The sequence below is a fragment of the Scyliorhinus torazame genome, chromosome 1, assembly GCF_047496885.1.
Source record: "Scyliorhinus torazame isolate Kashiwa2021f chromosome 1, sScyTor2.1, whole genome shotgun sequence".
Taxonomy (NCBI): Eukaryota; Metazoa; Chordata; class Chondrichthyes; order Carcharhiniformes; family Scyliorhinidae; genus Scyliorhinus; species Scyliorhinus torazame.
The window spans coordinates 406810699-406838646 of record NC_092707.1 but is presented as its reverse complement, the minus strand read 5'-3'; the positions used below and the strand labels follow the sequence as shown (position 1 = coordinate 406838646).

At 48.3% G+C, this 27948-nt stretch overlaps 2 protein-coding genes across 3 annotated transcripts in view; both read left to right on the top strand.

Moving 5' to 3' along the window:
* Positions 1-27694, top strand: LOC140428173 (uncharacterized). The gene is made up of 2 exons (XM_072514331.1): positions 1-112; positions 22385-27694. Exon 2 carries the CDS (start codon positions 22402-22404, stop codon positions 24496-24498), a length of 2097 nt encoding a protein of 698 aa, XP_072370432.1. The 5' UTR covers positions 1-112; positions 22385-22401; the 3' UTR covers positions 24499-27694.
* The window catches only part of LOC140428178 (uncharacterized), a 59751-nt gene continuing 34245 nt past the window's right edge, over positions 2443-27948 (top strand). For both annotated transcript variants that reach the window (XM_072514353.1, XM_072514345.1), the window contains exon 1: positions 2443-2588. The gene's annotated coding sequence lies outside the window, so the exon portion shown is untranslated. The remainder of the gene's footprint in view (positions 2589-27948) is intronic.

Below are 27948 nucleotides of genomic sequence, written 5' to 3'. Positions count from 1 at the left end.
CAGCTATTGCTGTGATTGGTTACATTTCATTATAAATACAGTAACGAGAACTGATACAGCTTCACAGCAACTGGGACAGGACAGGACAGGACAGCTCCTGAACAGCGCAGAGGTGAGTACTTCACACACCGAGAGAGAATAGAAAGAGTTAAAGAGCAAAAGGTGGCATTGAGCAGTTGCTGCTGCCTGTGTGAGGTTGTGTCGCTGTGAGGGACAGAGTGACTTTTATTCACAGTCAGATTGAGGAATGTGGACAATGCAGTTTGTGAGGTTCACTCTCAGGGAGAAACATCGGGGTGGGATTTGATGCCTTCACCAACCCCCCCCCCCCCCTCTGCCAGCCCCGGACCCCCCCCCTCTCCCAGCCCCGGACCACCCTTCATTCCCCCCCTGCCCCCGGCCCCTCTTCCAGCCCCGGACCCCCCCCTAAACCTGTAGGTGGGTTTGGAGACAACACTGTGCAGTGAGGCGGGTGGGCGGGGGGGGGGGGGGGGGGGGGGGGTGGCGCTGGCTGGCTGGAGATGTACCACCTTCCCATCACCCTCCCATTCACTCTGGCACTGGGACACTGGCAGCAGCCTCCCTGCCCACAGGCTCAATGAGGTCTTTAAGTGTCATTTCAGGCTCACTTTGTGGGTAGCATAGTGGTTAGCACTGCTGCTTCACAGCGCCAGGGAACCGGGTTTGATTCCCGGCTTGGGTCACTGTCTGTGCGGAGTCTGCATGTTCTCCCCGTGTCTGTGTGGGTTTCCTCCGGGTGCTCCAGTTTCCTCCCACAAGTCCCGAAAGTCATGCTGTTTGGTCAGTTGGACATTCTGAATTCTCCCTCTGTGTACCCGAACAGGCGCTAGAGTGTGGTGACTCGGGCTTTGCACAGTAACATCATTGCAGTGTTAATGTAATCCTACTTGTGACAATAATAAAGATTATTATTATTACCGCCACCAATGACCTTGATGTTGTCAGTGTTACCCAGACTGAGCTGCAGAACTGAGAGACTGGTTTAAAAAAGTTGGAATGGCCAGTCTGAGAGATCTGGGGCGAAATTCTCCAGAGACGGCGCGATGTCCGCCGACTGGCGCCCAAAATGGCGCAAATCAGTCGGGCATCGCGCCACCCCAAAGGTGCGGAATGCTCCGCATCTTTGGGGGCTGAGCCCCAACCTTAAGGGGCTAGGCCCGCGCTGGACGAATTTCCGCCCCGCCAGCTGGCGGAAAAGGCCTTTGGTGCCCCGCCAGCTGGCGCGGAAATGACATCTCCGGGCGGCGCGGGAGCGTTAGCGGCCACTGACGGCATTCCCGCGCATGCGCAGTGGAGGGAGTCTCTTCCGCCTCCGCCATGGGGCGGGGGCGGGATTCACGCCAGCCCCTGGCGATTGTCCGACCCGGCGTGGGGTCGGAGAATCTCGCCCCTTACCCTGATACATTTCGGGTACTGCTACTGCTTTTACTTCAATTTCTTTATTTTTTATTTGACCGGATTTTTATGAAAGGTAAGTTCCGAACATGACATTTTAACTTTATCATCTGTCCTATCAATGCTGCTAACGGGTTTTAATTCACTGTCTTCCCACTCTGCATCATCACATTATACTAGTGAGTGCAGTAATCCCGACACTCATAACTAAACATTCCTTTCCCTCTAAATCCTGTCCAACGTCCGGCGTTTTCAACCTGTCCACAGAACCCCCTTCCCTGTCTCGGGGTATATTTTGGTTCATATTTTTTCCAAATCCATATCCCGGGTCAATCATTAATTTCATGCAACATTCCTTTTCCCCCTGTCCAATTGGTTTTGGGATATGATCTATCCTGTGGCACGAACTTTAATCATTAGTGTTGCCTGATATTGTACACAACAATAGTGGCAAAACTGAATTACCCAAATTTCCCTGCGAGCCGCAGCATTTCCCCATTGTTCCCGTTCCAAATGTAGCTTTAAATCGCCTGAATACTCTATCTGCCATTCTCCTAGGTTTCATATGACTACTCCCTGTCCAAACAATTGGGCTACGAAATGCACTACATCCTTGACATGTTGTTTCCTGATGTTCACAATGAATCATTTTAAACCGAGGTCCATTAATAACAGCCCTTGATCTATCATCCCATATTCTCAATTCCTTACTGATTACGTTTCTTCATTTTCTGCTGATGGGTTGCCTATGGAGTATCTTGATCCCTCTATTATTACCCAATTGGGTCATGTGTTTTAAATGTGATACAAGTTCTTTTGATCCAGGCACCATGCTTCTCTAATTCATCTGTATGTTTACCCAAATTCTGAACAATTGTGTCTTTACCTTTTACAGCGTCACTGATTACTTTGCCTGTGGTTTTAGTTGGTAGCTTCACCAAACTTCCTCTGTGTTATCAATTGGTTTTAATATCCTAATATTTCCTGCATCTAATTTTATTAAATCTTTCCCTGCCATCAGATTCTCATTTCCTGATACTGCAAGCAATTCTCCTAATCTAACTTCTGGTCGAACATCTTTATTCCCTAAAGCTCCTTCTACCATGTATTTAACATTCTAAACATAATTTGTCCTGCCAGTGACTTCCTTGTGAATCATCCTGCATTGCTAAGTAAGTAAAGTAGACTTTGTAATAACCACTGTTTCAGGTTAAAACGTTAAGTTATTTTATTATTATATTTTTTCTTTTAAAAGATGCAATCACTGTCTTTACAGAAAAGTAAAATGAGCTTGCTTCTGGATTCTCCTGGTTGGTTGAAAAGACCTTCAGGTCTACCTTGACAATCTCTCTTCTTTAACTTTTGGTCTTCCTCAGATGGATTCACTGTTCTGCTCGGTTTCTGTGGTCTATTCTTCCCATGACCGAGGGCAGCTATGAGAGCTGACTCTGCTGGCTATCACCAATTTAGGGTTTATATTCCCTTATAGCAGTTATTAAGTTTGTATGACTTTCTCGTAAAGTAACTTTATTTTACTCTTCATTGTACAAGGTATCTTTAATCTGAATTATTTCTAACACAACTATGTATTCATGTTGAGCATGACTGTTCATCGAACTCTGATTACATTGTTTCCCTTGTGATGTGCAACGGTGCTTTGATCCTAGAGGGGTGTTACATCTGGTTCCTGTCACTTCTAAAGTTGCTTTATTACCAAATGTGCCCTTAGCTTGTCAGAACTCTGACTCTGATTTGGGGTTAACCTGTGTTCTCGTGGACACGTTGTCTCCAGCTTCCCATATTCACCTGGTGTCAGCAGAATTTCACACCTAAACATTTGTCACCCAATTCAACTGAAGATCCTGGCAATTCATTTTTAGCTGATTAATAAAATAATTAGCTTCAAAGAAGGTGTGAAATATTGATTTTTTCCACGTAACTAAAAGTTCAATCTGCTGTGACTTAAAAGACATGCATCAGTTTTACAGCTTGAATAGTCACAAGCTGTTTTCTTAACGCCTGTTTGATAAAGGCTATCTGCATTTCAAAACCTTCTTTTGCAGCTGCTGTTAACCCTTTGTGGGATTTTTCCCTACATTCTGTCATGTAGCTAACTAACAATTCTAAGGGCGCTACGTCAAACAGGGACATGCATTACAAAACAATAAACTGGGAACCTCTAACTATTCTTAATACACTACACTCACTTAAACATTTCATCATCCTATAACATACAAACAAAATCATAGCATTTTATATACAGTTTTCCTGGCTAGGCAGTCAAGTTCAGGATCGTACAATTTGCTCATGAACAGTTCTTTACATTTCTTTATTTACAATAAATGCAAGTGAATGCACTTTATTATAGATCGCGGGGGTCGGGGGTCTGGTTGTATCTGAAAATAGGGGATCTGATCCTAAATACCGGGGTTCGAGCGCGGTAGGCTCTCCTTCTCCATTTCTGTAGACGCATAGTCTGCACTATGCAGCAGAGTATCGCTAATACCAGCAATGTTTCTATTACATAGGACAGAGAGTACCAGGTTATAAACCTGGCACACCAAGATGATGTGGTGTCGCTGGTGACTGGGCTCTGGGTACTGCGGGGAAGTGAAACATTAACGGCTGGGGGGCTTGAAGTCATGGGGTTCGCGTTCTCGCGCAACCAAATGTCCATAAAAATGATGCTGATCCATATGAAGGAAGTCCTCATGGCTCTTCTCTTTCCTTTTCTTTCTTCTCTTCTACGGTCCTGGAGCTTCTGGAGTTCTGTGGAAACAAGCATAGTGTCTGTAACTACCTTTGTTCAATATCTCGTACGACAGTGTGTCTGTCCTGCAGTGCCAATTACTCCCTTTATAATTGGTCACTATGTGTGACTCCCTCATTTTTTTTTCAAAAATCGAATTTTAGGACAAGACACACTTCCCAATAATGAACCAGTGCGAGCCGTCTCGCAGACTGTGCAATTTACCATCCAAATGTTTCAGGATGGAAATAGTATGTGGTTGGCAACCTAAAGGTTACCTGAAACAAAACAAAACTCTTTGAATGAAAAGTGCCAAAATGAGGAGCGTATGGGCCGCGTCGGGTACGATTTGGATGGAGTCCCCGGGTAAGACGGCGACCAATGCCGTGTCTCTCCTACCCGAGCGTAGTTGACCAGAGGGGGGGTTCCCAGGCAGGGCGGGTCCCAAGCCGTTTCTCCACTGGCTGAGCAACCGACAAGAACGGGCAAGAAATGTAGTCATCGTGGTGGGGCTGCCGTAGTGGTTCTACCTTCGAACCAGAAGGGCAGTTACGAACGGGCATCTGGTTCCTTAACCAGTCTCTGCAGACAAGCTCTCAGAGGTTTCTGCTGAACTAGTGTCTGCCAACTAGTGTCTGCCAATCTGTCGGCAAGTCCTCAGAGGTTTCGGCCAAATAGGCGTGGGGCAGTGAGAAAAAATTCTCCTGTCGGACATACAACATTTTACAAACTTACAAACAACATAAAACATTCTGCAGGTTCCATCAGAAAGGACAACACTTCTCCCAAGCGGTTCCTTAAAAACATCATCTGGACACCTCAGTTCTCGGTTGCGAACAGGGTCGCAAAGGGGTTGGCAGTTTGGGAGTCAGACCCAAGGTCGTCATCTTCTCCCGGGTGCCAAACTGTTGAGTGTATCAGGGCTGAAAGGGCTGCATGGTGTGAGGTGGGGTCGCTCTCGTCGTTGCGGACGAGTCTGAACGAGTTATCTCGGTGCCAGTAATTGGTGTCTAGCTGTGTGGGCACAAAATCGGGGTCGTCAGTGTAGGTTAGTGTTCGGTGGTGGGGTTTATTTAGGAAAGTGATCATGAAGGGATCTCTTGGATCGTTGTCGGAATCGCTGGGCGTGGGTCCTGTTGCATGGGGATAGTAGGGAGGCTTGCTGTGGCTATCGTCTGAGTCACAGTCGCTGTCTCTGCTGCTGCAGTCTGTGGGCGTTCCAGGGCGGAGTGTATATTTCGGGGGTGGAGTCGAGGTCGAGTCCGTGGCTGGGCTGGATGTGGTGGGGGTTGGTAGGGTTACGTTGGCTGTGGGTGGGGTGTGGTGTGCTGCGTCGAGCATGACGTGGTGTGCGTGGTTCGACTGTGTTCCATATGCCTTCAGCTGGTTTATGTGGAACCAGGCAGCCTTACCGTTGGGGTACTTTATTTTATACACAAAAGGGCTTACTTTATCTGCAATGGAGGATGGACCCGAGTATTTTGGTGACAGGAATGTGCTGGGGTTATATACAGAGAGCATAACTTGCTGTCCTATACTGTACTCAGTTGCATGCACTGTCTTGTCGAAACAAGCCTTGCTCTGTTTCTTTCTGGTGCCCAATTTTACTGCGACTGCTAGCTGAGCCGTTTTAACATTTTCAACTAATTGCTGTACTGCTATCTCGTGTGTGAGGGCCGTCACCTCGGGGCTGGTCAAGTCCAAACCTAACAAAAATTCTGTGCCTTTCATGGGGCGTCCGGTCATGAGGGTGTGTGGGGTGTAACCTGTGGAAGTAGAAATTGTGTTACATATAAACATCAGCGCAAAAGGGAGGACTGAGTCCCAAGTGGTGTTGTTCTGCTGGATCATTTTTCTGAGGGTGGTTTTTAGGGTCCGATTCATGCGCTCCACGATACCACTCGACTGTGGGTGGTATACTATGTGGAATTTTTGGGTGATGCCAAATATCGTGAGGACGTTCTGCATGACACGTCCCGTAAAATGGGAGCCTTGGTCGGATTCAATGCTGCGGGGGAGTCCCCATCTTGTAAAGATGTGGTGGGTCAAAACCTTGGCTGTGGTTTTTGCAGTGTTTGTGCGGGCTGGGAATGCTTCCACCCATTTCGTAAATGTGTCAATTACCACAAGTACATATTTATAGCCATTCCTGCAAGGGGGCAATGGTCCTATAAAATCGATCTGGAAGTTAGTCCAGGGGCCATTAACGGGTCGGGTGTGGCTGAGTTGAGCCTTTTTGGCATATCTGTCCGGATTACTCTGGGCGCAGATAAGACAATCCTCGATGTAATGATTTACATCATCCTTTAAATTCGGCCACCAACCAAGCTGCCTGAGATGGGCTGTAGTGGGATTGATTCCCTGATGTCCATGACCGTCATGGAACAAGCAAATCAGTTGATTCCTGTCCTGTTCAGGAACCACATAAAGGGTGTCTTTTAACACCACACCGTCATGTGTGGTCAGAGCATTTTTGAATCTCTCATGGGGAGCTGGATATTTTCCCTTTACAATCTCCCTGAGATTGGTGTCCTGCCTCTGGGCATCTACGAGATCCTCGATCTTTGTCTGTGAGACCTGAACTGCATTCACTGGTGCGCTTTCGGGGGGTGTCCAAAGGTATCCATGCCTGGAACCTGCTTTTGCCAGTGCGTCGGCTTTTACATTTCCAGGGGGGGAGGAACGGTGGTGACTGTGGACTTTGATTATCCCAAAAGTCCTGTTCTGGGCTCGCTCTAAAATGTGACGGAGCAATGAGGCTGAGGGGAGGGGTTTTCCGTCTGCGGAAACAAATCCTCTTGCTTTCCACAGGGGCAGGAATTCCGAGAGGCTGTTTCAGACATAGAGGCTGTCCGAGTATATGTCTGCTGGGCTGGGGAAGGAATCTGGGTGTTCCACTATATATGCGATGGCCGCGAGCTCTGCTGCCTGTGGCCTAAGTGGCCTGGCAGTTTTAACAATATTTCCTCAAGGGCGCATTCCTGCGCATCCTCGACATAGATTCCGCAACCTGCTATGAAAATGAAAATCGCTTATTGTCACAAGTAGGCTTCAAATGAAGTTACTGTGAAAAGCCCCTCGTCGCCACATTCCGGCGCCTGTTCGGGGAGGCTGGTACGGGAATGTGGCGAGTAGGGTTTCCCATCCAAGACTGTGGAAGATCCATCCACATAGATCTTTATGGGCTCACATGTGTCCGTGTGCTGGGGGCTCGGGGTTGAACTAACTATCTTTCTGGGGGGTGTTTTAGCGATAAAGGGGCCTGTGTTGTCGTGTGGAGAGGTAATCCCACATTCATGGGGGGTTCCGGGGTACTGTAAGTTGTTGGCTAAATAGGTGTGCGTCTTTGTCCGTTTAACAGTGATGTCCCGTCCCTGCAAGAGAAGGGTCTATCTCGCTGCTCTAATCTGGCTTACTTTACCATCCTTGAGTCGTCCGTCCATTAAAGGTTGGGTGGGGGTGTGTTCGGTGAGAATTGTGATGGGGTTCAGTCCGGTAATGTACGAAAAATACTGGACTGCCCAAAATACTGAGAGTAGGTGCCTCTCACAGGCTGAAAATCCCTGCTCCACAGCATCTAAAAGTCTGGAGGCATAAGCTACGGGCCTTAACTGGTCGTGCCGTTCCTGGAGGAGCACGGCTGAAAGGGTGCGGTCTGTGGTCGCTACCTCTATAGCGTAAGGGGAAAGCGGGTCTGGAACTTGTAGTGCGGGGGCGGCTATGAGTGCCTGTTTTAAAGCGTCCACAGCATTGGGATGGTGTGGAAGCCATTCGCAGGGGGCTCCTTTCTTTAGGAGGTCTGAGAGGGGCAATTTAGCAATCGAGTCAATCCTTTTATGCTCGATCTCGCGTTTACCATGTGTGATAATTGTTCCCAAATATATCACCTTTTCTTCCAAAACCTGGGCCTTTTTGGGGTTAACTTTACAACCGATTGAGTGTAATAGTTCCAGGAGTTCGGACAGAAGCTCGATGTGCTCTTCCTTGGTGTCTGTCTGCAGTAGTAGGTCGTCTACGTACTGAACCAGACATTCGGGGCGAGAAAATTTGGCTAAACCATTTGCCAGCTGTCAGTGGAAAATGGAGGGGGAGTTGTGGAAGCCTTGTGGCAGGCATGTCCACGTGTACTGCTGTGCTTTAAAGGTGAAGGCAAATTTGTACTGGCACGCCTTTGCCAATGGAATGGACCAGAATCCATTACTGACATCCAAACCCGTAAAGTATTGTGAGTTGCGTCCCTGCTTGAGCATGGTCTCGGGACTTGTGGCTACGGTGGGGGCTGCTTCGGGGGTGATTTTGTTGAGTTCCCGGTAATCGATGGTCAGTCGCCATGATCCATCGGGCTTTCTCACTGGCCAAATTGGGGCATTATTAGTGGAGGCTACTGATCTAAGTACGCCCTGTTCTAATAAGCTTTCTATTACCTTGGCGATTTCTCCCTCTGCCTCTTGGGGAAATCCATACTGTTTTTGGGGTCTAGGGTCAGGTCCTGTTATTTGTACGGAGCCAGTCATCCGTCCACAGTCGTGCTTGTGGGTCGCGAATGCTGCCCTGTTCTTTTGCAGAACTGCCCTAACCTGCTTGACGTACTAAGCGTGGTCAGGTTGAACCAAAATTCGCCTACTGCGCTAATTTTGTTCGCGTACTCTCCTATGTTGAGCGTTGCAGGGGCTCTTGCGGATTTTGCCATCTTCCAGACACACTGGTTGACTGGATCAAATGAAAGATTATGGGAATTCATGAAACCGATTCCCAGAATGTGTTCTGCTGTGTGGGGCAGGTCAACTAAAACTACGGGGTGCTTGGTGGTGACGTTGCCGATTTGAATGGGTACAGGGGCTGTGATGTGTCCCTGCTGTGAGTGGCCTGTAAAGCCGCTGAGGGTGATGGTGGCTGTAGTGGGCCACGTGTCTTTTTGAAACAGGGTGGAGGAATTTATTATGGTGCGGGACCCTCCTGTGTCCCAGAGAAACTCGATGGGCTGTCCCCGAATTTTCGTTGCAACTACCGGTCGTCTGGACCTATCCCAAAGGGTGTCGCAGACCCAACTGGGGGAGCCCGTACACCGTCAGTCCGTTCCGGTCAAGTCCGTCTGATCTGAACGGGCGCTAATGCTATGAATGGGCTCTGTCTTTTTCTTACTCAGAGTGCCAGTCTGCTGGGCTCTCTGTGACTTTTTAGGGGCATTGCACTCTCTTGCGAAGTGTCCCAACTCTCCGCAGTTGTAACACTCCTGTGAGTTGGGTGGGGGGCTGTTCTTTCCCTCATTCACCCATGCGGGGTCGTGGTGTGTTGTCTTTACTGCCTGCATATCTGCGCCGGCCTGCTTTTCCTCGGGATTCTTGACTGCAGCTTTACTTTGTATAGATTGCTCCCAAGCGCGGGACAATCTTTTCACTACCCACTTCTCGTTATGGGCCTCCTCTGAGGGATCATAACTCGCGCAGGCTTTCTGTCCTGTTTCTGTGGCATGGGAGATAAGGGTGCGGGTCCATTTGTCCATGTTGTCTGGGGACAAATGGGCATGGTCTAAGTTGCCAAAGACTGCTGCAAAGTGGTTCCACAGGCGTCCAGCAAACGCTGTGGGGTGCTCAGACTTCTTCTGCCTACACTTATTGAGGCCATCTACGGGGTCACCCCGGTTATACCCGATCGCATCCAGGATCGCGGTATGCATTTCTGCAAGGGTGCCTCCTCCTACATTCTGTGGGTCGGGAAGGGCTGCTACGACCGAAGGGTCTAGACTCAAAACTGTGAGCTTTCCATGCTCTCGCTCATCCAGGCCGGACATGGTCGCCTGATGCTTGACTGTGGCAAAGAAATGGTGGGGGTCTGAGGTGGGGAGGCATGGTGTGATTTTATCGTACGCGTCCCATAATTGGGTCACTGTTAAGGGGGTGGAGTATAGAAATTCCACATCTTCCGATGTGGCTGTGCGGTGGGTGGTGACTGGGTCCATTGGAGCCTGAACTATCTGCTGTGTGGGGGGTTGGGGCGCTTTTCTCTTTTGTGGCTTTCCTTGTGCACATGTTCCCTGAACATATATCTGCGCTGTTTCATTCAATTCTTCCCAATCAGGGCCGTCTTCCTGATCTAATTTTTCCCCAAAGTTTTCCTGGAAACCTTTCTGAACTGAAAGCAGCGATTGCAGCTCTGCAATCTGCTTCCGGCACTTTGCGTGGTCTAATGTGCTTTGTCTTTGTTCTGTGGTGGCAGCGTGGAGTGCTCTTAATGCTGCCTTTAGATCGCTACACTGTCTCTGTAACACTTCTACCTGCTTTTCTGTTTCTTCACGTACCAGGGCTGCACGTTGCGTGTCCTGATAGGCCTTTTCGTATTGAGACTGGAAGCTGCTTAAGTGCGCCAGACAAGACTGGTGAGCCCTTTTGGCATCCTCCACCTCTCCATCGTTTGCTGCCAACTTCCTTCTCAATTCGAAATTCTCCTTTTCTACCTCGCTTACATCGACCTTACTCATTCGATGTATGCCCTCAACTTCTTTCCGGAGCGTCCTAACGACCTCCTCTGTGCCTCGCAATTGTGCCAAGCAGGACACGATTGCCATCGGCTTGCGAGCTTTCCCTAAGCTCTTTTTGTGGATCTCGCTCAGGTTCTCCCACCAAGTATGTCCTATACTCCCGGGGCTTGAATCCTCGTTGTCACAGAATTCATTCCAAAGGGGCCATCCTTTCCCTTTGAGATATTTCCTGATCTCTTCCTCCCAAATGGGACATTGTCCCACTCTACTGCTGCTGGTCGCTGCGACCGTAAATTCCTCTGGGTTCATTAGGCGCTGCATTGCCTGCATTGCCATCTTTCCTATCCGAATGCTGCTCTTCACATTTGGGACAGGGGTATTAATCTGAATGCTGAGTGACGGGCACTCAGGTCTTGCGCGGATCATCTGGCGGGGGTATTCGCGGACATCTTCAACCTTTCTTTACAACAATCTGAGGTCCCTATCTCCTTCAAGAAGGCGACCATCATCCCTGTACCAAAAAAAAGTCAAGCAGCGTTCCTTAATGACTATCGTCCAGTGGCTCTGACATCCATCATCATGAAGTGCTTCGAAAGGTTAGTCATGGCACGAATCAACTCCAGCCTCCCGGATTGCCTTGATCCACTACAGTTCGCCTACCGCTGGAACAGGTCCACAGCAGACGCCACCTCCATGGCCCTGCACTCTACCCTGGAACACCTAACAAAGACACCTATGTCAGACTCCTATTTATCGTCTACACCTCAGCCTTCAACACCTTCATTCCTACGAAACCCATCTCCAAACTCTGTGACCTTGGCCTCGGCTCCTCCCTCTGCGACTGGATCCTGAACTTTCTAACCCACAGGCCACAATCAGTAAAGATAGGCAACAACATCTCCTCCACGATCATCCTCAACACCGGTGCCCCACAAGGCTGTGTCCTCAGCCCCCTACTACACTCCTTAAACACCTATGACTGTGTGGCTAAATTCCCCTCCAACTCGATTTTCAAATTTGCTGATGACACCACCGTAGTGGGTCAGATTTCAAACAATGACGAGACAGAGTATAGGAATGAGGTAGAGAATCTGGTGAACTGGTGCGACGACAATAATCTCTTCCTCAATGTCAACAAAATGAAGGAGATTGTCATCGACTTCAGGAAGCGTAGTGGAGAACATGCCCCTGTCTACATCAATGGGAATGAAGTAGAAAGGGTCGAGAGCTTCAAGTTTTTAGGTGTACAGATCACCAACAGCCTGTCTTGGTCCCCCCATGCCGACACTATAGTTAAGAAAGCCCATCAACGACTCTACTTTCTCAGAAGACTAAGGAAATTTGGCATGTCAGCTACGACCCTCACCAACTTCTACAGATGCACCATAGAAAGCATTCTTTCTGGCTGTATCACAGCTTGGTATGGAGCCTGCTCTGCCCAAGACCACTACAAAAGGTTGTGAATGTCGCCCAGTCCATCACGCAAACCAGCCTCCCATCCATTGACTCTATCTATAATTCCCGCTGCCTCGGAAAGGCAGCCAGCATAATTAAGGACCCCACATACCCCGGACATACTCTCTTCCACCTTCTTCCGTCAGGAAAAAGATACCAAAGGTTTAGGTCACGTACCAACCAACTCAAGAACAGCTTCTTCCCTACTGCCATCAGACTTTTGAATGGACCTACCTCATATTAAGTTGATCTTTTCTCTACACCTTGCTATAACTGTAACATTATATTCTGCAGTCTCTCCTCCCTTCCCTATGTACGGTATGCGTTGTTTGTACAGCATGCAAGAAACAATACTTTTCACTGTATACTAATACATGTCACAATAATAAATCAAATCAAATCAAATCAAAGCTGCTCTCCGAAAGCTAATAATTCGAAACAAACCTGTTGGACTTTAACATGGTGTAAGATGTGCATTGTATGAAGTACAGTTACCTTGTTTCTAATCTGGGGCAGTCAGTCCATACATTGTGAAATACCATACACAGACAGTGTGAGTCAGTCACTTCATTTTTATGAAGGTACAATTATCCTGTCATTACTACAAGCTAGACACCCCATTTAAGAACTCCAGTCACCCTTGTTACAATGAGAAGTAAAGTGACCCTATCTGCATTGACCAGTATAAATCCAAACTACACGACATTATTGAGTACAAATTCCTTGTACCACTGGACTGTCGAAGGAAAATGCTGCCACTTTTGAGAATATGGCCTCAGCTCTGGAGCATTGTGATTCGAGGTGCCACAGTAGAAAGATTTGAATATCACAGGAGAAAGGTTGCTTCCCCCCTCCACTCCCCAATGGTCTTTCAAAGAGATGGAAGGTCACTAGCCCTGCTACAGCTGTCACCCTAACTCACCTATCTTGATGGGACACGGTAACCTCAATTCTCAGGTAGGGGATGGGTTAGGATGCGATACAGTCACAGGCCACATCCCCCAGTTAGTGAAGATGCCCGAGTACTGCCTGACCCATGTAACCGATCACCAAGATGTCATGGGAACAGGCTGAGAGAGGGCAGCTTTCCCATCAAAGCTTCATACCATCGCTGACAGACGGAGAGACAAGTCGCTGCTGCCTCACCTCAGAAAAAAAAAACAAGTGTTAACTTTGTGGGGTGGGGAGTCTCTGTCATAATATGCACTCATGTTCATAATGAGATACAGACAGGCAGTGATGGACACACACAGGAACCAATCACCACACAGAATACAGAACAACCAATCACCAGGCAGGACACTACAGGGTACATTACCAGTAGAAAACACATGAGGCAAGAAAGCTCAGCCTCTTCGTACTGGTGATAGCTGTAGCAACAGTCAGGATGCAATGTACAGTCAGAACCTACGGCACATGGCACAGAGCAAGTCTGAGCAGGCCAGACCAAGGTTAGCAAGCCTAGATTAATAGAGTGTCGACCCACAGTGAACTGTGTATATTACTCGGTAAGTTCAATAAAGCAGTGTTGAACCATCTACAGCGTTGGAAGCCTGTTTTCAAGTGATACTGCATCAAGTTGCAGTCCATGTTAATCCAACATATATAACACATCAGTCTCTCGCAACCTCTCTTCCCTGCTTTATTCATCCAGAAGGGCACACAGATTGATCTTGGTGAACTCTTCTGGATAGTGCTCACTTGAGCCAAGAATGGGTTCATATGTGATGATTACATGGTCGAATAACCCTGCTCACACCATTCTCTGGATGCCCTTGTACATGAATCTCCAATAGTCAGCATGCAGGTTCAGCATAATTAGGAAGACAATTGGAATGTTGGCCTCTGTTGCAAGGGGAATGGAGTTTTAAAGTCAGAAAGAGTTGCTACAATGGTAGAGGACATTGGTGAGACCACACCTGGGGGTACCGTGTACAGTTTTGGTCACCTTAAGGAGGGACACACTTGCATCAGAAGCAGTTCAGAGAGGGTTCACTAGCCCGATTCCTGGGCGGAAGGGGTTGTCTTGTGAGGAAAGGTTGAAACCTATAACCCACTGGAGTTGAAAAGAATTAAAGATAAGATTCTGAGTATAGGGTGGGACGGTAGCACAGTGGATAGCGCTGTTGTTTCACAGCTCCAGGGTAAAAGGTTCGATTCCCGGCTTGGGTCACTGTCTGTGCAGAGTCTGCACCTTCTCCCCGTGTGTGCGTGGGTTTCCTCCGGGTGCTCCGGTTTCCTCCCACAGTCCAAAGATGTGCGGGTTAGGTGGATTGGCCACGCTAAATTGTGCTTAGTGTCCAAAAAGGTTCATGTGATTATTGGGTTACAGAGATGAGATGGAGGTGCGGTCTTAAGTAGGATGCTCTTTCCAGGGGCCAGTACAGACACGATGGGCCGATTGGCCTCTTTCTGTGCTGTAAATTCTAAGATTTGATAGGTTGGATACCAAGGGGCTGTTTCCCTTCGTAGGGGAATCTCGAACTAGGGGACACAGTTTAAAAATACAGAAGCTCCCACTCAAGACAGAGATGGGGAGGAAATTCTTCTGTCGGAGGGTCGTTAATCTGCGGAATTCTCTTCCACAGAGGGCAGTGGAGGCTGAGTCATTGAATATATACAAGGTTTGAGTTTGATCGAAAAGAGAGTCAAGGGTTATGGGGGCAGGCAGGAAACTAGACTCATGGCCATAATCAAATCAGTCATAATCTTACTGAATGGCTGATTCAAAACAGATTCAAAGGCCGCCCGGCCTGCTCCTACTTCTTAGAAATTTGGGGCGGGGTTGATACCGATGCCAATTTGTCTAAACTCGTAAGAATAGATGCTGGGTGTCAAGACTGGGTGGAAAAAGGCACAATCGCATTGAAAGACTTGTTTCTTGAAGGCAACATTTGAAGAATTGAAGAGGAAATATGTGCTCCCAAGGAGGGTGGCCTTTAGATATACACAGATACAGTCTTTCGTAAAGGAGACCTTCCCTATCTTTCCAATGTTATCCTCTTTTTCTTTGCTGGAGTAGGTGTTGGGGATAGAAGGGGGAAATACCTCGGCTATTTATAGAAAAATTATGGAAGCAGAATCACTGGATAGATGGGGGCAGCACCGTGACACAGTGGGTTAGCCCTGTTGCCTCACGGCGCCGAGGTCCCAGGTTCGATCCCAGCTCTGGGTCACTGTCCGTGTGGAGTTTGCCCATTCTCCCCGTGTTTGTGTGGGTTTTGCCCCCACAACCCAAAAAGATATGCAGGGTAGGTGGATTGGCCACACTAAATTGCCTCTTAATTGGAAAAAAAAATGAATTGGACACTCTAAATTTAAAAAAAAGAATGACTGGATAGGGTAAAGGCCAAATGGGAGGAGAATTGAAGGAGACTTTGGAAGAAGGGCTTTGGTGCAAAATATTACGGAGGACAAATGCATCGAGCTTGTGCGTGAGGTTGGCACGAATACGATTGAAGGTAGTTCACAGAACACATTTGGTGAGGTCTGATATGTTGGGTGTTCTGGATCACATACAGGTCACCAACACTTGAAGTAGTGCAACACTATTTTATTAATAGGTTAACTATTTAAACATACCTGAACTGTGGGTAAATACGACACCAGCTTCAACTAAAGACCTTTGCCTTGTCCTAACCAGTTGATGCACTCAGCACATGGTGAATGTCTGTGTTGCAGGCTGTGAGCTCTGTGCTCCTAGCTAGCTGCTACTCGAATGAGTGGGAACTCTGATGTCCCCTGTCTTTATCGTGCTCTCACTGGTGATTGGCTGCGGTGTTGTGTATGTTGATTGGTCCCACTGTGTGTCCAACAGTGTGTGGCTGCACATGATATACTGGTGTATATTATGACATCCCCCCTTTTGTATAAAAAAATGTGCCTACGTGCAATAAATAGTGTGTGGTGAATGTTCCTGACTACGTGTGTGCGAAATATTTACAGGACTATGTACATAAAACTAAGCTATTTACATGGGAAGGTGCCTGGTGCAGAAAAAAACAGTGTGCCACACAAATAACGAGATGAACACTATATACAAACCACTTGAACGATTAAACAGAAGAACAGAACAGACCAGAGAGTCCATTAGTGCAAAGTTCACAAATTAAGTCTCTGAGGTGGGCGACGAATTCTGGTTGACCGCCTCAAGGGTGGGTCAGGAGCCGCCGGCTGAGGAGCGGGCTGGACTGCGTCAGAGTGAGGAGGATGCAGAGTGACCAGGATCTCTGCATAGTCCAGGTCAGGGACAACAGGAGGGCGTGGCACTGGCGGAGGATCATGTAGCGAGCGTGGAACGAGACGAAGGGCACACCGATTACGGCACAGAATGGAACCATCCGGTAGACGAACCAGGAACGAGCGGGGGGCCACCTACCAAAGAACCACAGCGGTTGCAGACCAGCCACCATCCGGAAGATGGATGCGGACGTTGTCATCTGGAGCCAGAGCACGGAGATCAGCTGCACGAGCGTCATGAGTCGCCTTGTGCTGTGCACGAGACAGTTGCAAGTTGCATTCGTTGAAGGACCAGAACGTGGTCGAGGTCTGGGACGTGAATGGACGGCACCGTCGTCCTCAGGGTGCGACCCATGAGCAGCTGGGCTGGCGACAGGCCAGTGGACAGTGGGGCCGAGCGATAGGCCAGCAGGGCAAGGTAGAAGTTGGATCCCGCATCGGCAGCCTTGCAGAGGAGCCGTTTGACTATGTGGACGCCCTTTTCCACTTTGTCATTGGATTGGGGGTACAGGGGACTGGATGTCACATGCACAAAGTTGTAACTCCTGGCAAAGTTGGACCAATCCTGGCTTGCGAAGCAGGGGCCATTGTCCGACATCACAGTGAGTGGGATGCCGTGACAAGCAAAGGTGTCCTTACAGGCACGGATGACTGCAGACGATGTGATGTTGTGCAAACGTACCACCTCCGGATAGTTTGAAAAATAGTCTACAATCAGAACACAGTCCCTGCCCAGCACGTGGAACAGATCGAGGCCGACCTTGGGCCAAGGGGACGTGACCAACTCATGGGGCTGTAGGGTCTCACGTGGTTGGGCCGGCTGGAAGCGCTGACAGGTGGGGCAGTTGAGCACTGTGTTGGCGATGTCGTCATTGATGCCGGGCCAGTACACTGCCTCTCGGGCCCGTCGGCGGCTGTAGCAAGGGGTCAGCCGCAGACTCGCAGTGAATTTGGACGAGGCGTTCATCCGTAGCCGGTAGATTGGAGGCCACGAAGGCCACATGGGCGTCAACCTGGCAGACGAATCTCGCTGGGTCACACGGGGTGTTGACTGCCCTGGACAGAGCGTCGGCTGTGATCAGGTCTTTGCCCAGAGTGTATACGAGCTGAAAGTCATATCGCCGGAGTTTGAGCAGAATGCGCTGGAGGCGAGGCGTCATGTCGTTCAAGTCTTTTTGTATTATATTGACCAGTGGGCGATGGTCGGTCTCGACGGTGAATTGGGGAAGGCCGTACACATAATCATGAAATTTGACAACACCGGTCAACAGGCCCAGGCACTCCTTTTCTATCTGTTCCGTGGGGGTCATGGCGCGTGATGCATATGCAACGGGGGCCCATGATGAGGCCTTATCGCGTTGCAGGAGCACTGCCCCAATGCCAGATTGGCTGGCATCCGTCGAAATTTTTGTCTCTTTCGCTGGATCAAAAAAGGCCAATATCGGGGCTGTGGTAAGTTTGGTTTTAAGTTCTGTCCATTCGCTCTCGTGGGCAGGAAGCCTTTGGAAGTCTGTCGTCTTCCTGACCAGGTTCCTGAGAGCTGTGGTATGAGAGGCGAGGTTAGGGATGAACTTCCCTAGGAAGTTGACCATGTCCAGAAATCGGAGGACCGCCTTCTTGTCTTCTGTCGTTTTCATGGCTGTGATGGCAGCCACCGTGTCCGCATCCGGCCACACACCCAATTGGGAAATGTGGTCCCCTAGGAATTTGAGTTCCGTCTGGCCGAAGGAACATTTGGCTCTGTTGAGGCGTAGGCCCTGCTCCCGTATGCGTTTGAACACACGCTGGAGGTGACTGATATGCTCCTGCGGGGTGGTGGACCAAATGATTATGTCGTCAACATAGACGCGAACACCTTCAATGCCTTCCATCATGTTGTTCCATGATCCTGTGGAATACTTCTGACGCCGATATGATCCCAAACGGCATCCTGTTGTAACAATATCTGTCAAAAGGGGTGTTAAAGGTACACAGTTTCCTGCTGGATCTGTCTAGTTGAATTTGCCAGAATCCTTTCGAGGCGTCAAGTTCGGTGAAAAACTTGGCCCGAGCCATCTCGCATGTGATCTCTTCGCGCTTGGGGATTGGGTAATGCTCCCTCATTATGTTGCAATTCAGATCCTTTGCATCAATGCAGATTCTGAGCTCGCCGGAAGGCTTCTTTACGCACACCATGGAACTGACCCAGTTGGTTGGTTCCGTAACTCTGGAGATCACCCCTTGGTCTTGGAGGTCCTGCAGCTGCTGCTTGAGGCGGTCCTTGAGGGGTGCTGGGACTCTGCGAGGTGCATGCACCACAGGCGTGGCGTCTGTTTGAGTAGGATCTTGTAAGTGCATGGGAGCGTGCCCATGCCTTCGAAGACGTTGCAGTGCTGGTCGATGATGGCGTTGAGTTGCGCCCTGAAGTCAGCATCCTGGAAGGCAGACGTGTTATCAGGAGAGAGAGAGTGAACTCTTTGAACGAGGTTTTGCAATTTGCACGCCTGTGCGCCAAGCAGAGAGTCCTTCGAGGAGCCCACGATCTCGAAAGGAAGGATGGCTTTCCGTGACTTGTGCGTCACTTTGAGTTGGCACGAGCCGGTAACAGGAATGATGTTGCCATTGGCGTCCAACAGCTGGAAAGCCGATGGGAGAATGGTTGGTTTGACACGGAGGCTTTGGAAAGCAGACCACGCCATGAGATTGGCGGAGGCACCAGTGTCCAGGCGGAATCGTATTTGGGACCGGTTGACCGTCAGGGTGACACACCACTCATCGCCTGGATCGATGCTGTATACCGACAGCGGCTGGTGTCTTTGCTTCGGGGACAGCCTGTTTTTCGTTACGACACCGACTCAAAAAGCGCCTTCGGGTCCTCGGTGTCACTGCTGTGTGGGAGGTCGGAATCGGACTTGGTGACCGTGGGTTGAATTGCCCGAACATTCCTGCGAGGCTGGCTGAAGCGATATGAAATGGAAGGCTGAGCTGCTCGACAGCAGGCAGCATAGTGGCCAAGTCTTCCACATCGTAGGCATTGTTGAGATTAGCTGCTTACCGGCTCATGCCAACTCAACTCTAGTAGCAGCTCTTAGTTAGCTGCTACTCGAATGATAGGGAACTCTGATATCCCCTGTCTTTATAGTGCGTGTGCTCTCACTGGTGATTGGCTGCGGTGTTGTGTGTGTTGATTGGTCCCACTGTGTGTCCATCAGTGTGTGTCTGCACCATGATATACTGGTGTATATTATGACAAGGTCGAGAATGAGTCGCATGTTTGAAGGTGTTGAGGCCATTTGTGACAGATGCAGCAGGGACCAGGCCAATCAGGCCTGTTTGGCTCGTGCCTGAAACTGAGGAAATTCTGGAAGACCTGCTTTCGCACCGTGTTGGCAGTGTTACAGTTGGAACTAGAACTCAGTCCCTGGGAGCCATGTTCGGGGTGTCGGACTTGTGGGCGCTCCAGACAGGACCAGGGGACAGATGTCTTACGTTTGCCTCCCGGGTGCTGAGGAGGCAGATCCTACTGGGCTGAGGTCAGTTTCTCCACCCTGTGCCTCAATATGGCTGGGAGATTGAATGAAGTTTCTAAGCCAAGAGAAGGTTATATTTAGTTTAAGAGGGCATGATGAGGTGTTTCATAAAAGATGGCATCCATTCCTATCTCACTTTAAGGAATTAACCTCCAGTCAGCAGCTAATAGGGGGAGGTAGTTAGTTAGTTAATTAATTGTTTTCATATGAGGAAGGAATTGTTAAAAGTTAGTTTAATATGAGTAATGTAAAAAAAAATTGAAAAGATGAGAAATAAATATAAATCAAAAGTTATAGAGCAGCGCAGTGGCACAGTGGTTAGCACTGCTGCCTCAGAGTTCTCGGGACTTGGGTTCAATTCCGGCCTTGAGTTACTGTCTGTGTGGAGTCTGCACGTTCTCTCCGTGTCTGCGTGGGTTTCCTCCGGGTGCTCCGGTTTCCTCCCACAGTCCAAAGATCTGCAAAAGCTTTAGGTGGGATTATGGGGATAGGGGTGGGATTATGGGGATAGGGGATAGACTAATGGACTTCTGTATGGTTGGCTTCTGCTGATGAATGGTTGATTCTATGATTCAGGTCTGGCAGTTCGATAGAGAGATTTCAGTTCTTTTTCCAGCTGCAATCCTTTGTAAGCCCCGCCCTGCTCTGCATTACCTTCAGTCTGTGTAACTTACAGCTCCTGTTCCTCAGCAAAAACACACAGACCAACCGACAGGCAGACAGAGAAAGAGAGTCAGAATCACAGAATGGCCCATGGCAGGCAGCAGACAGGCCAGCAAACAGGCTTTTAACTCCCAGATGTGTGTTCCAAGGGGGGCTGGTATGGATTTATCTGTCTTGGCCATTATAGCCAGGGACATTGCAATGAGATAGTCGTTATCTCCCTTTATCAGGAGGGCAGCACGGTGGCGCAGTGGTTAGCACTGCAGCCTCACGGCGCCGAGGTCCCAGGTTCGATCCCGGCCCTGGGTCACTGTCCATGTGGAGTTTGTACATTCTCCCCGTATTTGCGTCGGTCTCACGCCCACAACCCAAAGATGTGCACGTTAGCTGGTGGATTGCCCATGCTAAATTGCCCCTCAATTGGAAAAAATAAATTGGGTATTCCAAAGGAAATTATGTCCCTTTGACTTTACTATAGATGGTAATCTTTTGGGTAATTTTTGAAGGTTCCTTAAATTGTCTGGGAGAACAGGAAGGTGTCCCATTGTCCCACGGAGATCCCCTGTCAGTGACTAATGGAGCATTCATCAGCCCTCTTGGGTGTCTTGTGTCCATTATAAAAAATACCCAAGTCAGGTCCTTTTCAAGTCCAATATTTCCATGTATGACATCAAGCCTTTTCTCCATCATTGTATCACAAGGGGGCTGGAGTCTAAAAGTAGGGAAGTACTGCTGGAACTGTGCAACGCATTGGCGAGAACACGCCTCGAGCACTGTGTGCAGTTTTGATCTTCTTCATTCAGGAGGGATATATTTGCATTGAAGCAGTTCAGAGAAGGTTCACTGGGTGAAAGATTTGTCCGATGAGGAAAGGTCATACAGTTTGGGCCTACAGTCATTGGAATTTCGGAGAATAAGAGGTGGTCTTATCGAAACATATGGGGCGAAATTCTCCTACCCCTCCCGCCACATTTCTGCCCCGACCGGCCGGCGGGAGTCTCCGTAACACCGGCCGGTCAATGGGGTTTCCCACTGTGGGGCAGCCCCACGCCGTCGGGAAACCCCCGGGCGCCGGCAAAACGGAGACTCCCGCCGGCGGAGAATGACGCCCAGGATTCTGAGGGAGCTTCACAGGGTAGATGCTGGGAGTATGTTTCCTCTCGCAGGAATAGGAATAGAATCCTATTCTCCAAAGACCAGTGGATATTGAATTTATTTAAGGCTGAAATAGATTTTTAATTGACAAGGAAGTCAAGGGTTGTAGAGAGACAGACAAAGTGGGGTTAAGACCATCAGATAAGCTATCATCTTAATGAATGGAAGGGTAACAAGAGGGGCCGAATGGCTTATTCCAGCTCCTAATTTTTAGGTTCTTATGGTTTTAGAGGCAAGGTATGCAGATACAATTAACATAAAAGTCAAGCATGTTCTTATTTAATGCAGGAACAGGTTAAAGGGGCTGATTGGCCTCCTGTTCAAGAAAGAATCCTATAGAATAAATATGAAAACCAAGACCAGCCTCAATGGGAAATGCCATAGGTTGCTAGTTGTGAGATTAATGTTTAAAGAGGCAGAAAAAGTCTTGGTTTGGCTGTAAATACCCCTTTTTCACATCTTTCTTCAATGATTGCGTTCACTTCATTCAAGAAAAAACAACTATTAAGGCCAAATTCATTAAGTACCAAAGTTATTAGGACCCCACCTGGATGGGAGTGTCTGTTACTCATCTGGCATGCATCAGTAAGTCACGGTTTACCGCCTTGCACTGACTGTATCTGAGATGAAGCTAGCATTGTAGGGTCTCACACAATTTACCTCTTTAACGTTAAGTGGACAAAGAATATGTTTGTTTAATACAACTATTTTCCTTTGCAGGAGAAAGGTTGATCATCATGGAAGGCAAGGGATCTCGAGCTGTAAATCCTGTTCAGAATGCCTTCAAGGCCATCACTAAAGCCTCTGATGATAGGAAGGACACTGAATTACTCTTAAAGCCGTACAGTAACTGGGAACAGTTCTTGATGCCTGGCCCACTTTCTGTAGCCATTTTAGGGGAAATTATTTTCATTTCTGCCGGCGAGGACTTTGAAATAGACAAGAATGCACCTGAAAAGGGGTTTGAGTACATTAAATATCCCAAATCTTTCCGTGCCTCTTTGGTTCAAGTAAGCAATCAGGGCTGGGAGGCTTTTCAGGAAGCTCACAAGAATATGGATCAAATCCGGCTTCACAGTTTGACAGTTCCAGGTGACATGAAAGATGCCGTGAAGTTTATCATGCAGGATGATCCTGAAATCACAAAAGAATTCCTCCCAATCCCATTGGAAAACATCAAATCGTCTGCAGATAAATGCCTGAAACTGGCAGAAGGTGTGGAGAAGAAGTTCGACTTGGTCATCCGTCTGATCAATGAATTACTGGAGGCGTGCACAAGTTCGAAAGGAGTATATGAGGAAGAACTCCATCAAATAAAAATCACAAAAGAAATTACTGAAATGAAGGAAAAAGCAGCAAAAGAGGCGAAAGCAGAAGTTGAAAAGTATCACAAAAAAATGGAAGACCAGATGAACAAAGCACAGGAAGATTATAAAGCTTCAATGGAATCCGTGCCAGTTGGCTGGAATGCAGTCGGAATGGGGATTGTAGAATCACTCGGCAGTGGAGTCAAATCTTTTATCTCTGGAGGAATTTGCACAGCAATGCTTAGCTCTATTGCAAAAGGTCTGAGCACTATTGGTAAAGATTCGAAATCCAAGAATGTTGGAGGATCCCTCAACAACATCATATTTAAATCAGATTTGCTGCAATGTTTTACTTCAATGCTTCTGTCCTTCCTGGACAAGGATGGCAACATTGACATGAAGAAACTAAGAAAAGAGAAGGACAGCAGTTCAATGATAAAACTTTGTGAAGGGAATTTGAAGAGACTGCAGCAAGAAGCTGAAAATGGAGTAGATTGCGAGGACAAGGATGCTGCCCTTGAGATCTGCAAAGCAGGAATTGAAATATGTGAGGAACTGGAAATGTTGGCAAAACCGCAGCAAGTTGATGCAAAAACAATGGAAAATCTAGCTGCAGAGATCAAAAAGGTTCAGACCAAATCAATTCAATTTGCTTCTCACAGCAAGGCATTGACTGGATCCATGGGTGTAACTGCTACTCCACCACACATGGCTGAAGCGCAGTCAGGAGAGGGTGAGAGTGGTTTGGGAATGGCCACAAGCAATGCCAGATTCAAGGTGGAACAATCCTCAGCACAGCTTCGAGCTTCACAGGAAATGTATGAGAAAAGCTTTGAAAACATGAAGAAGAACAATAAAGAGCTTGAAGAGGTACTGGAAACACTGAGAAAGTGTGATATACATGAAATTGATTTTGATAAAACTGTGAAGATGCTCCTAAAAGGATTGGATGCATTAGGTCGTGTGAAAGAACAATGGGGTAAGATGGTCCTCTTCTTCACCATGATGTCCAACCTGATTGGGAGCTGCCTGGGGAAATCACTTAACGATTTCATTAAATACGGTGAAAAGGCTTTGGAAACTTCCATCTATTCACACAACAAGTTCCTACAAGACCTGCTGTACACACAGGTTTCTCAAGCCACCAATATTGCAAGTCTTGTACACATGATTTCTGAAACTTATGTTGCGGTCTCCACCCAACATCTGATGGATCGTGTCAATGGTTTGGGGAAGCTGATGGGACTCGATCCAAACAGAGACAGACTTAAATTTGTAGCTGAACGTGAGAAGTTTGGAGCAGACAGTAGTGCAGCTTCCAAAGCCATTGAGGATCTTGTTAAAAAGAACAAGGAGGATTATGAAAAGCACGCACAGCAGAGAATTGACAGCATTAATGACAGTGTGAGAGCCTTGTTACCACCAGCCACTCCAGAGGAAACCAAAGAGCTTCAAGATATTATTGCAGGAAGCACGCGAGCTGCAATTATGGAAATGTCGGAAGAAAATGAGGATCAATATGCCTAAGAAGTGTTCTCTTCCCCCCCCCCCCCCCCCCACCCCTTCCAATCCCCAAACCCATCCCACCCTTTCTAAAGATCACTGTAATCCAGCAGGAACCTCGGGCGAAATTCTTTCCCAACGGCGCGATGTCCGCCGACTGGCGCCAAAAACGGCGCCAATCAGACGGGCATCGCGCCGGCCCAAAGGTGCGGAATGCTCCACATCTTTGGGGGCCGAGCACCAACATTGAGGGGCTAGGCCGGCGCCGGAGGGATTTCCACCCCGCCAGCTGGCGGAAATGGCGTTTGTTGCCCCGCCAGCTGGCGCGGAGATGCGGCGCATGCGCGGGAGCATCAGCGGGCGCCGACAGTTTCCCGGCGCATGCGCAGTGGGGAGAGTCTCTTCCGCCTCTGCCATGGTGGAGGCCGTGGCGGAGGCGGAAGGGAAAGAGTGCCCCCACGGCACAGGCCCGCCCGCGGATCGGTGGGCCCCGGTCCCGGCCACCGTGGGGGCACCCCCTGGGGTCAGATCACCCCGCGCCCCCCCCAGGACCCCGGAGCCCGCCCAGTCCGCCTGGTCCCGCCGGTAAATACCAGGTTTAATTTACGCCGGCGGGACAGGCAATTTCTGGGCGGGACTTCGGCCCATCCGGGCCGGAGAATTGAGCGGGGGGTCCCGCCAACCAGCGCGGCCCGATTCCCGCCCCCGCCCAATCTCCGGTACCGGAGACTTCGGCGGGGGCGGGATTCACGGCGGCCAACGGCCATTCTCCGACCCGGCGGGGGGTCGGAGAATGACGCCCCTGATGTGAGATACAGAGTTTACATTGATGCTGCTTTATAATAATAACCTTTTATTGTCACAAGTATGAAGTGACTGTGAAAAGCCCCTAGTCGCCACATTCCGGCGCCTGTTCGGGAGTTAGAAAGGAGTGGGTAAATATCTACTTGTGAATGGGTCAGGAGTTTACAGGATAGCAAGATCTCAAAGTAAGCAAGGGATGGTTCAAGTTATTCAGTTCATCCTTCCAAAAATACTGAGGTGCCATCAGGTTTTCTTACATATTCTAAGGATCCAATTCCACCACTTTGTCTAGCAGTCGATTCCACACACTGATCGCTCCCCAGAGCTTCCTGGTAAATTGCATTTTCCTTGCTCAAATTTGCCTCAGTAACGTTGTTTAGATTATTACAATCCCAGACCAGACCCCAACAGTTGCTAGGATACTGGACAGAAACCCCAATATTTTATACCTGACCCCCTCTCAGAATAATGCAGAATCTCTGGCTGTATTTCTCCCGAAACCTTCTCAGCTCACCTTCCAGCCAAAAACTACAACTGAACCTCAACACCTGACTACCTGAGCCCCTGACTCCTCCCATTATCTACATCTTGGTAAGCTGAAAACAATCTCTCTAAATTATCTTCTCTCCAGGGAACCATCTGAATATAAATAACAGTCCATTAGCCCAAACTTTTATGATGCTTTAGAATCATAGATTTTACAGTGCAGAAGGAGGCCATTCGGCCCATCGGGTCTGCACCGGCTCTTTGAAAGAGCACCCTACCCAAGCCCACACCTCCACCCTATCCCCATAACCCCACCCAACACTAAGGGCAATTTATCACGGCCAATCCACCTAACCTGCACATCTTTGGAATGTGGGAGGAAACCGGAGCACCCGGAGGAAACCCACGCACACACGGGGAGAACGTGCAGACTCCGCACAGACAGTGACCCAAGCCGGGAATCAAACCTGGGACCCTGGAGCTGTGAAGCAAATGTGCTAACCACCATGCTACCGTGCTGCACGTCTGTCTCCAAAACTCCCAGCTGTCTTTCAAACCAGGATTTTTAACAACAGTACAGCAGCAGTCGTACACACACTAACCCAGGCTTTTAACCTTTACCGCACCAAATACATATAATATAATATATCTGGAGCGGGATTCTCCATCGGCGGGATCCTCCACTTCGCTGGCAGTGCACCCATGCCCGTGGGTTTAGTGACGGTGTGGGATGGCCACAATGGGAAGCCCCATTGGTCGGCTGCCGGAACGGAGGATCCCACTGCTGGCGTACCGGAGAATCCCACCCCTGCAATTCCTACATTCATCGCCAGATGATATTTTACACTAGCTAGTGGGTTCAGCATCATACACAGACTTTGCACCCTTTACAATAAGGAATGCAGTTTCATTCGCCCAAACATTGGGATGAACATGACTGCTGATCAATGGGATGTATCTGTGCCAGTACATGAATTTTCTACTTACACATAGTGGGCCAGATAAAAATTGTTACATCATTGTGAGATTGGAGTTAGGCCAAAGAGTAGCATTATTTACATCAACATTATTTCCATGCTTCATCATATTCTTCTCCACACCCCTCAATAGAGATGCAACTTGCTTTCTCTCTAAGCATGGATCTAAAACAAATAATCACTGTTCCATCTCCTGGTAATCTGTTTCAATGGAAGGTTTTTCCCTTGCAGCTGCAAAGCTCACACAGACTCCATTGAGAGTGCATTCCCTCTCCGAGCACTGCTGCTGTGTGGTGAACCTCTGACTGAGCTGGGTGCTGATAGAACCGACAGAATTAATCTCAAAACTTTCGGGAAAGGAAGAATCAAACCTGAAGCTGACAGTAGAAGGCTGCTTTGCTTCCCGTGACCATGCTGAATTTTCAGCGTTCTAATTCACCAGCTTTTAATATTCTGAGATTGACCTTGTATTTGTTATTATTTTGTGGACAGTTATAATTGATTACATGTTCATTGTCCAACAGTTAGAATTTGCTTAATTTAACATATATTAATCAAGTCTCAGTTTAAAGAAGATGAGCAAAACTATAATCTTTATGGGTCATATGGATATGTGCGTTGGTGTCACAGACTTTATATAAAACTTAAATTCCTGCCTTCATTAATTCATATATATCTTACATTTTTGATACAGAAAGACTTGATGGTCTGCTTTAAGATCTATCCATTAATGAGGCAATACTGCTGGGAATAATTGTATCTAAATCTTAAAGTCAAAAGGGGACAAAGCTCAGAATAAGAAGGGTCTGTGATGGCAGATGCGGTAATGATCATGTGACCCCAGGACTAACCTTGTGCAAGGTGCAATTTTGCTGTAATTTGCTTATTATGACAATCAAATGTATGTAATACTTGGCATCTACACTTCAATAAACAAACTTGATTATGAAGTACAGAGAGTGCTGAATCGATCCTTGACATTTGTTGCCCATCCTAATTGCCCTTGAACTGTGTGATTTGCCACCACTGCAGAGGGCAGTGAGAGTTAAGCACTTGTGGGTCCAGGGTCTGAATCACCTGAGGACATATTTCATTCCCTAAAATGTCTCAATGAATCAGGTTGTTTTTTTATGACAATCAGTGACAGCTGGCATGGTCACCATTAAAGACCCTGGGCGAAATTCTCCGGTATCGGCGCGATGTCCTC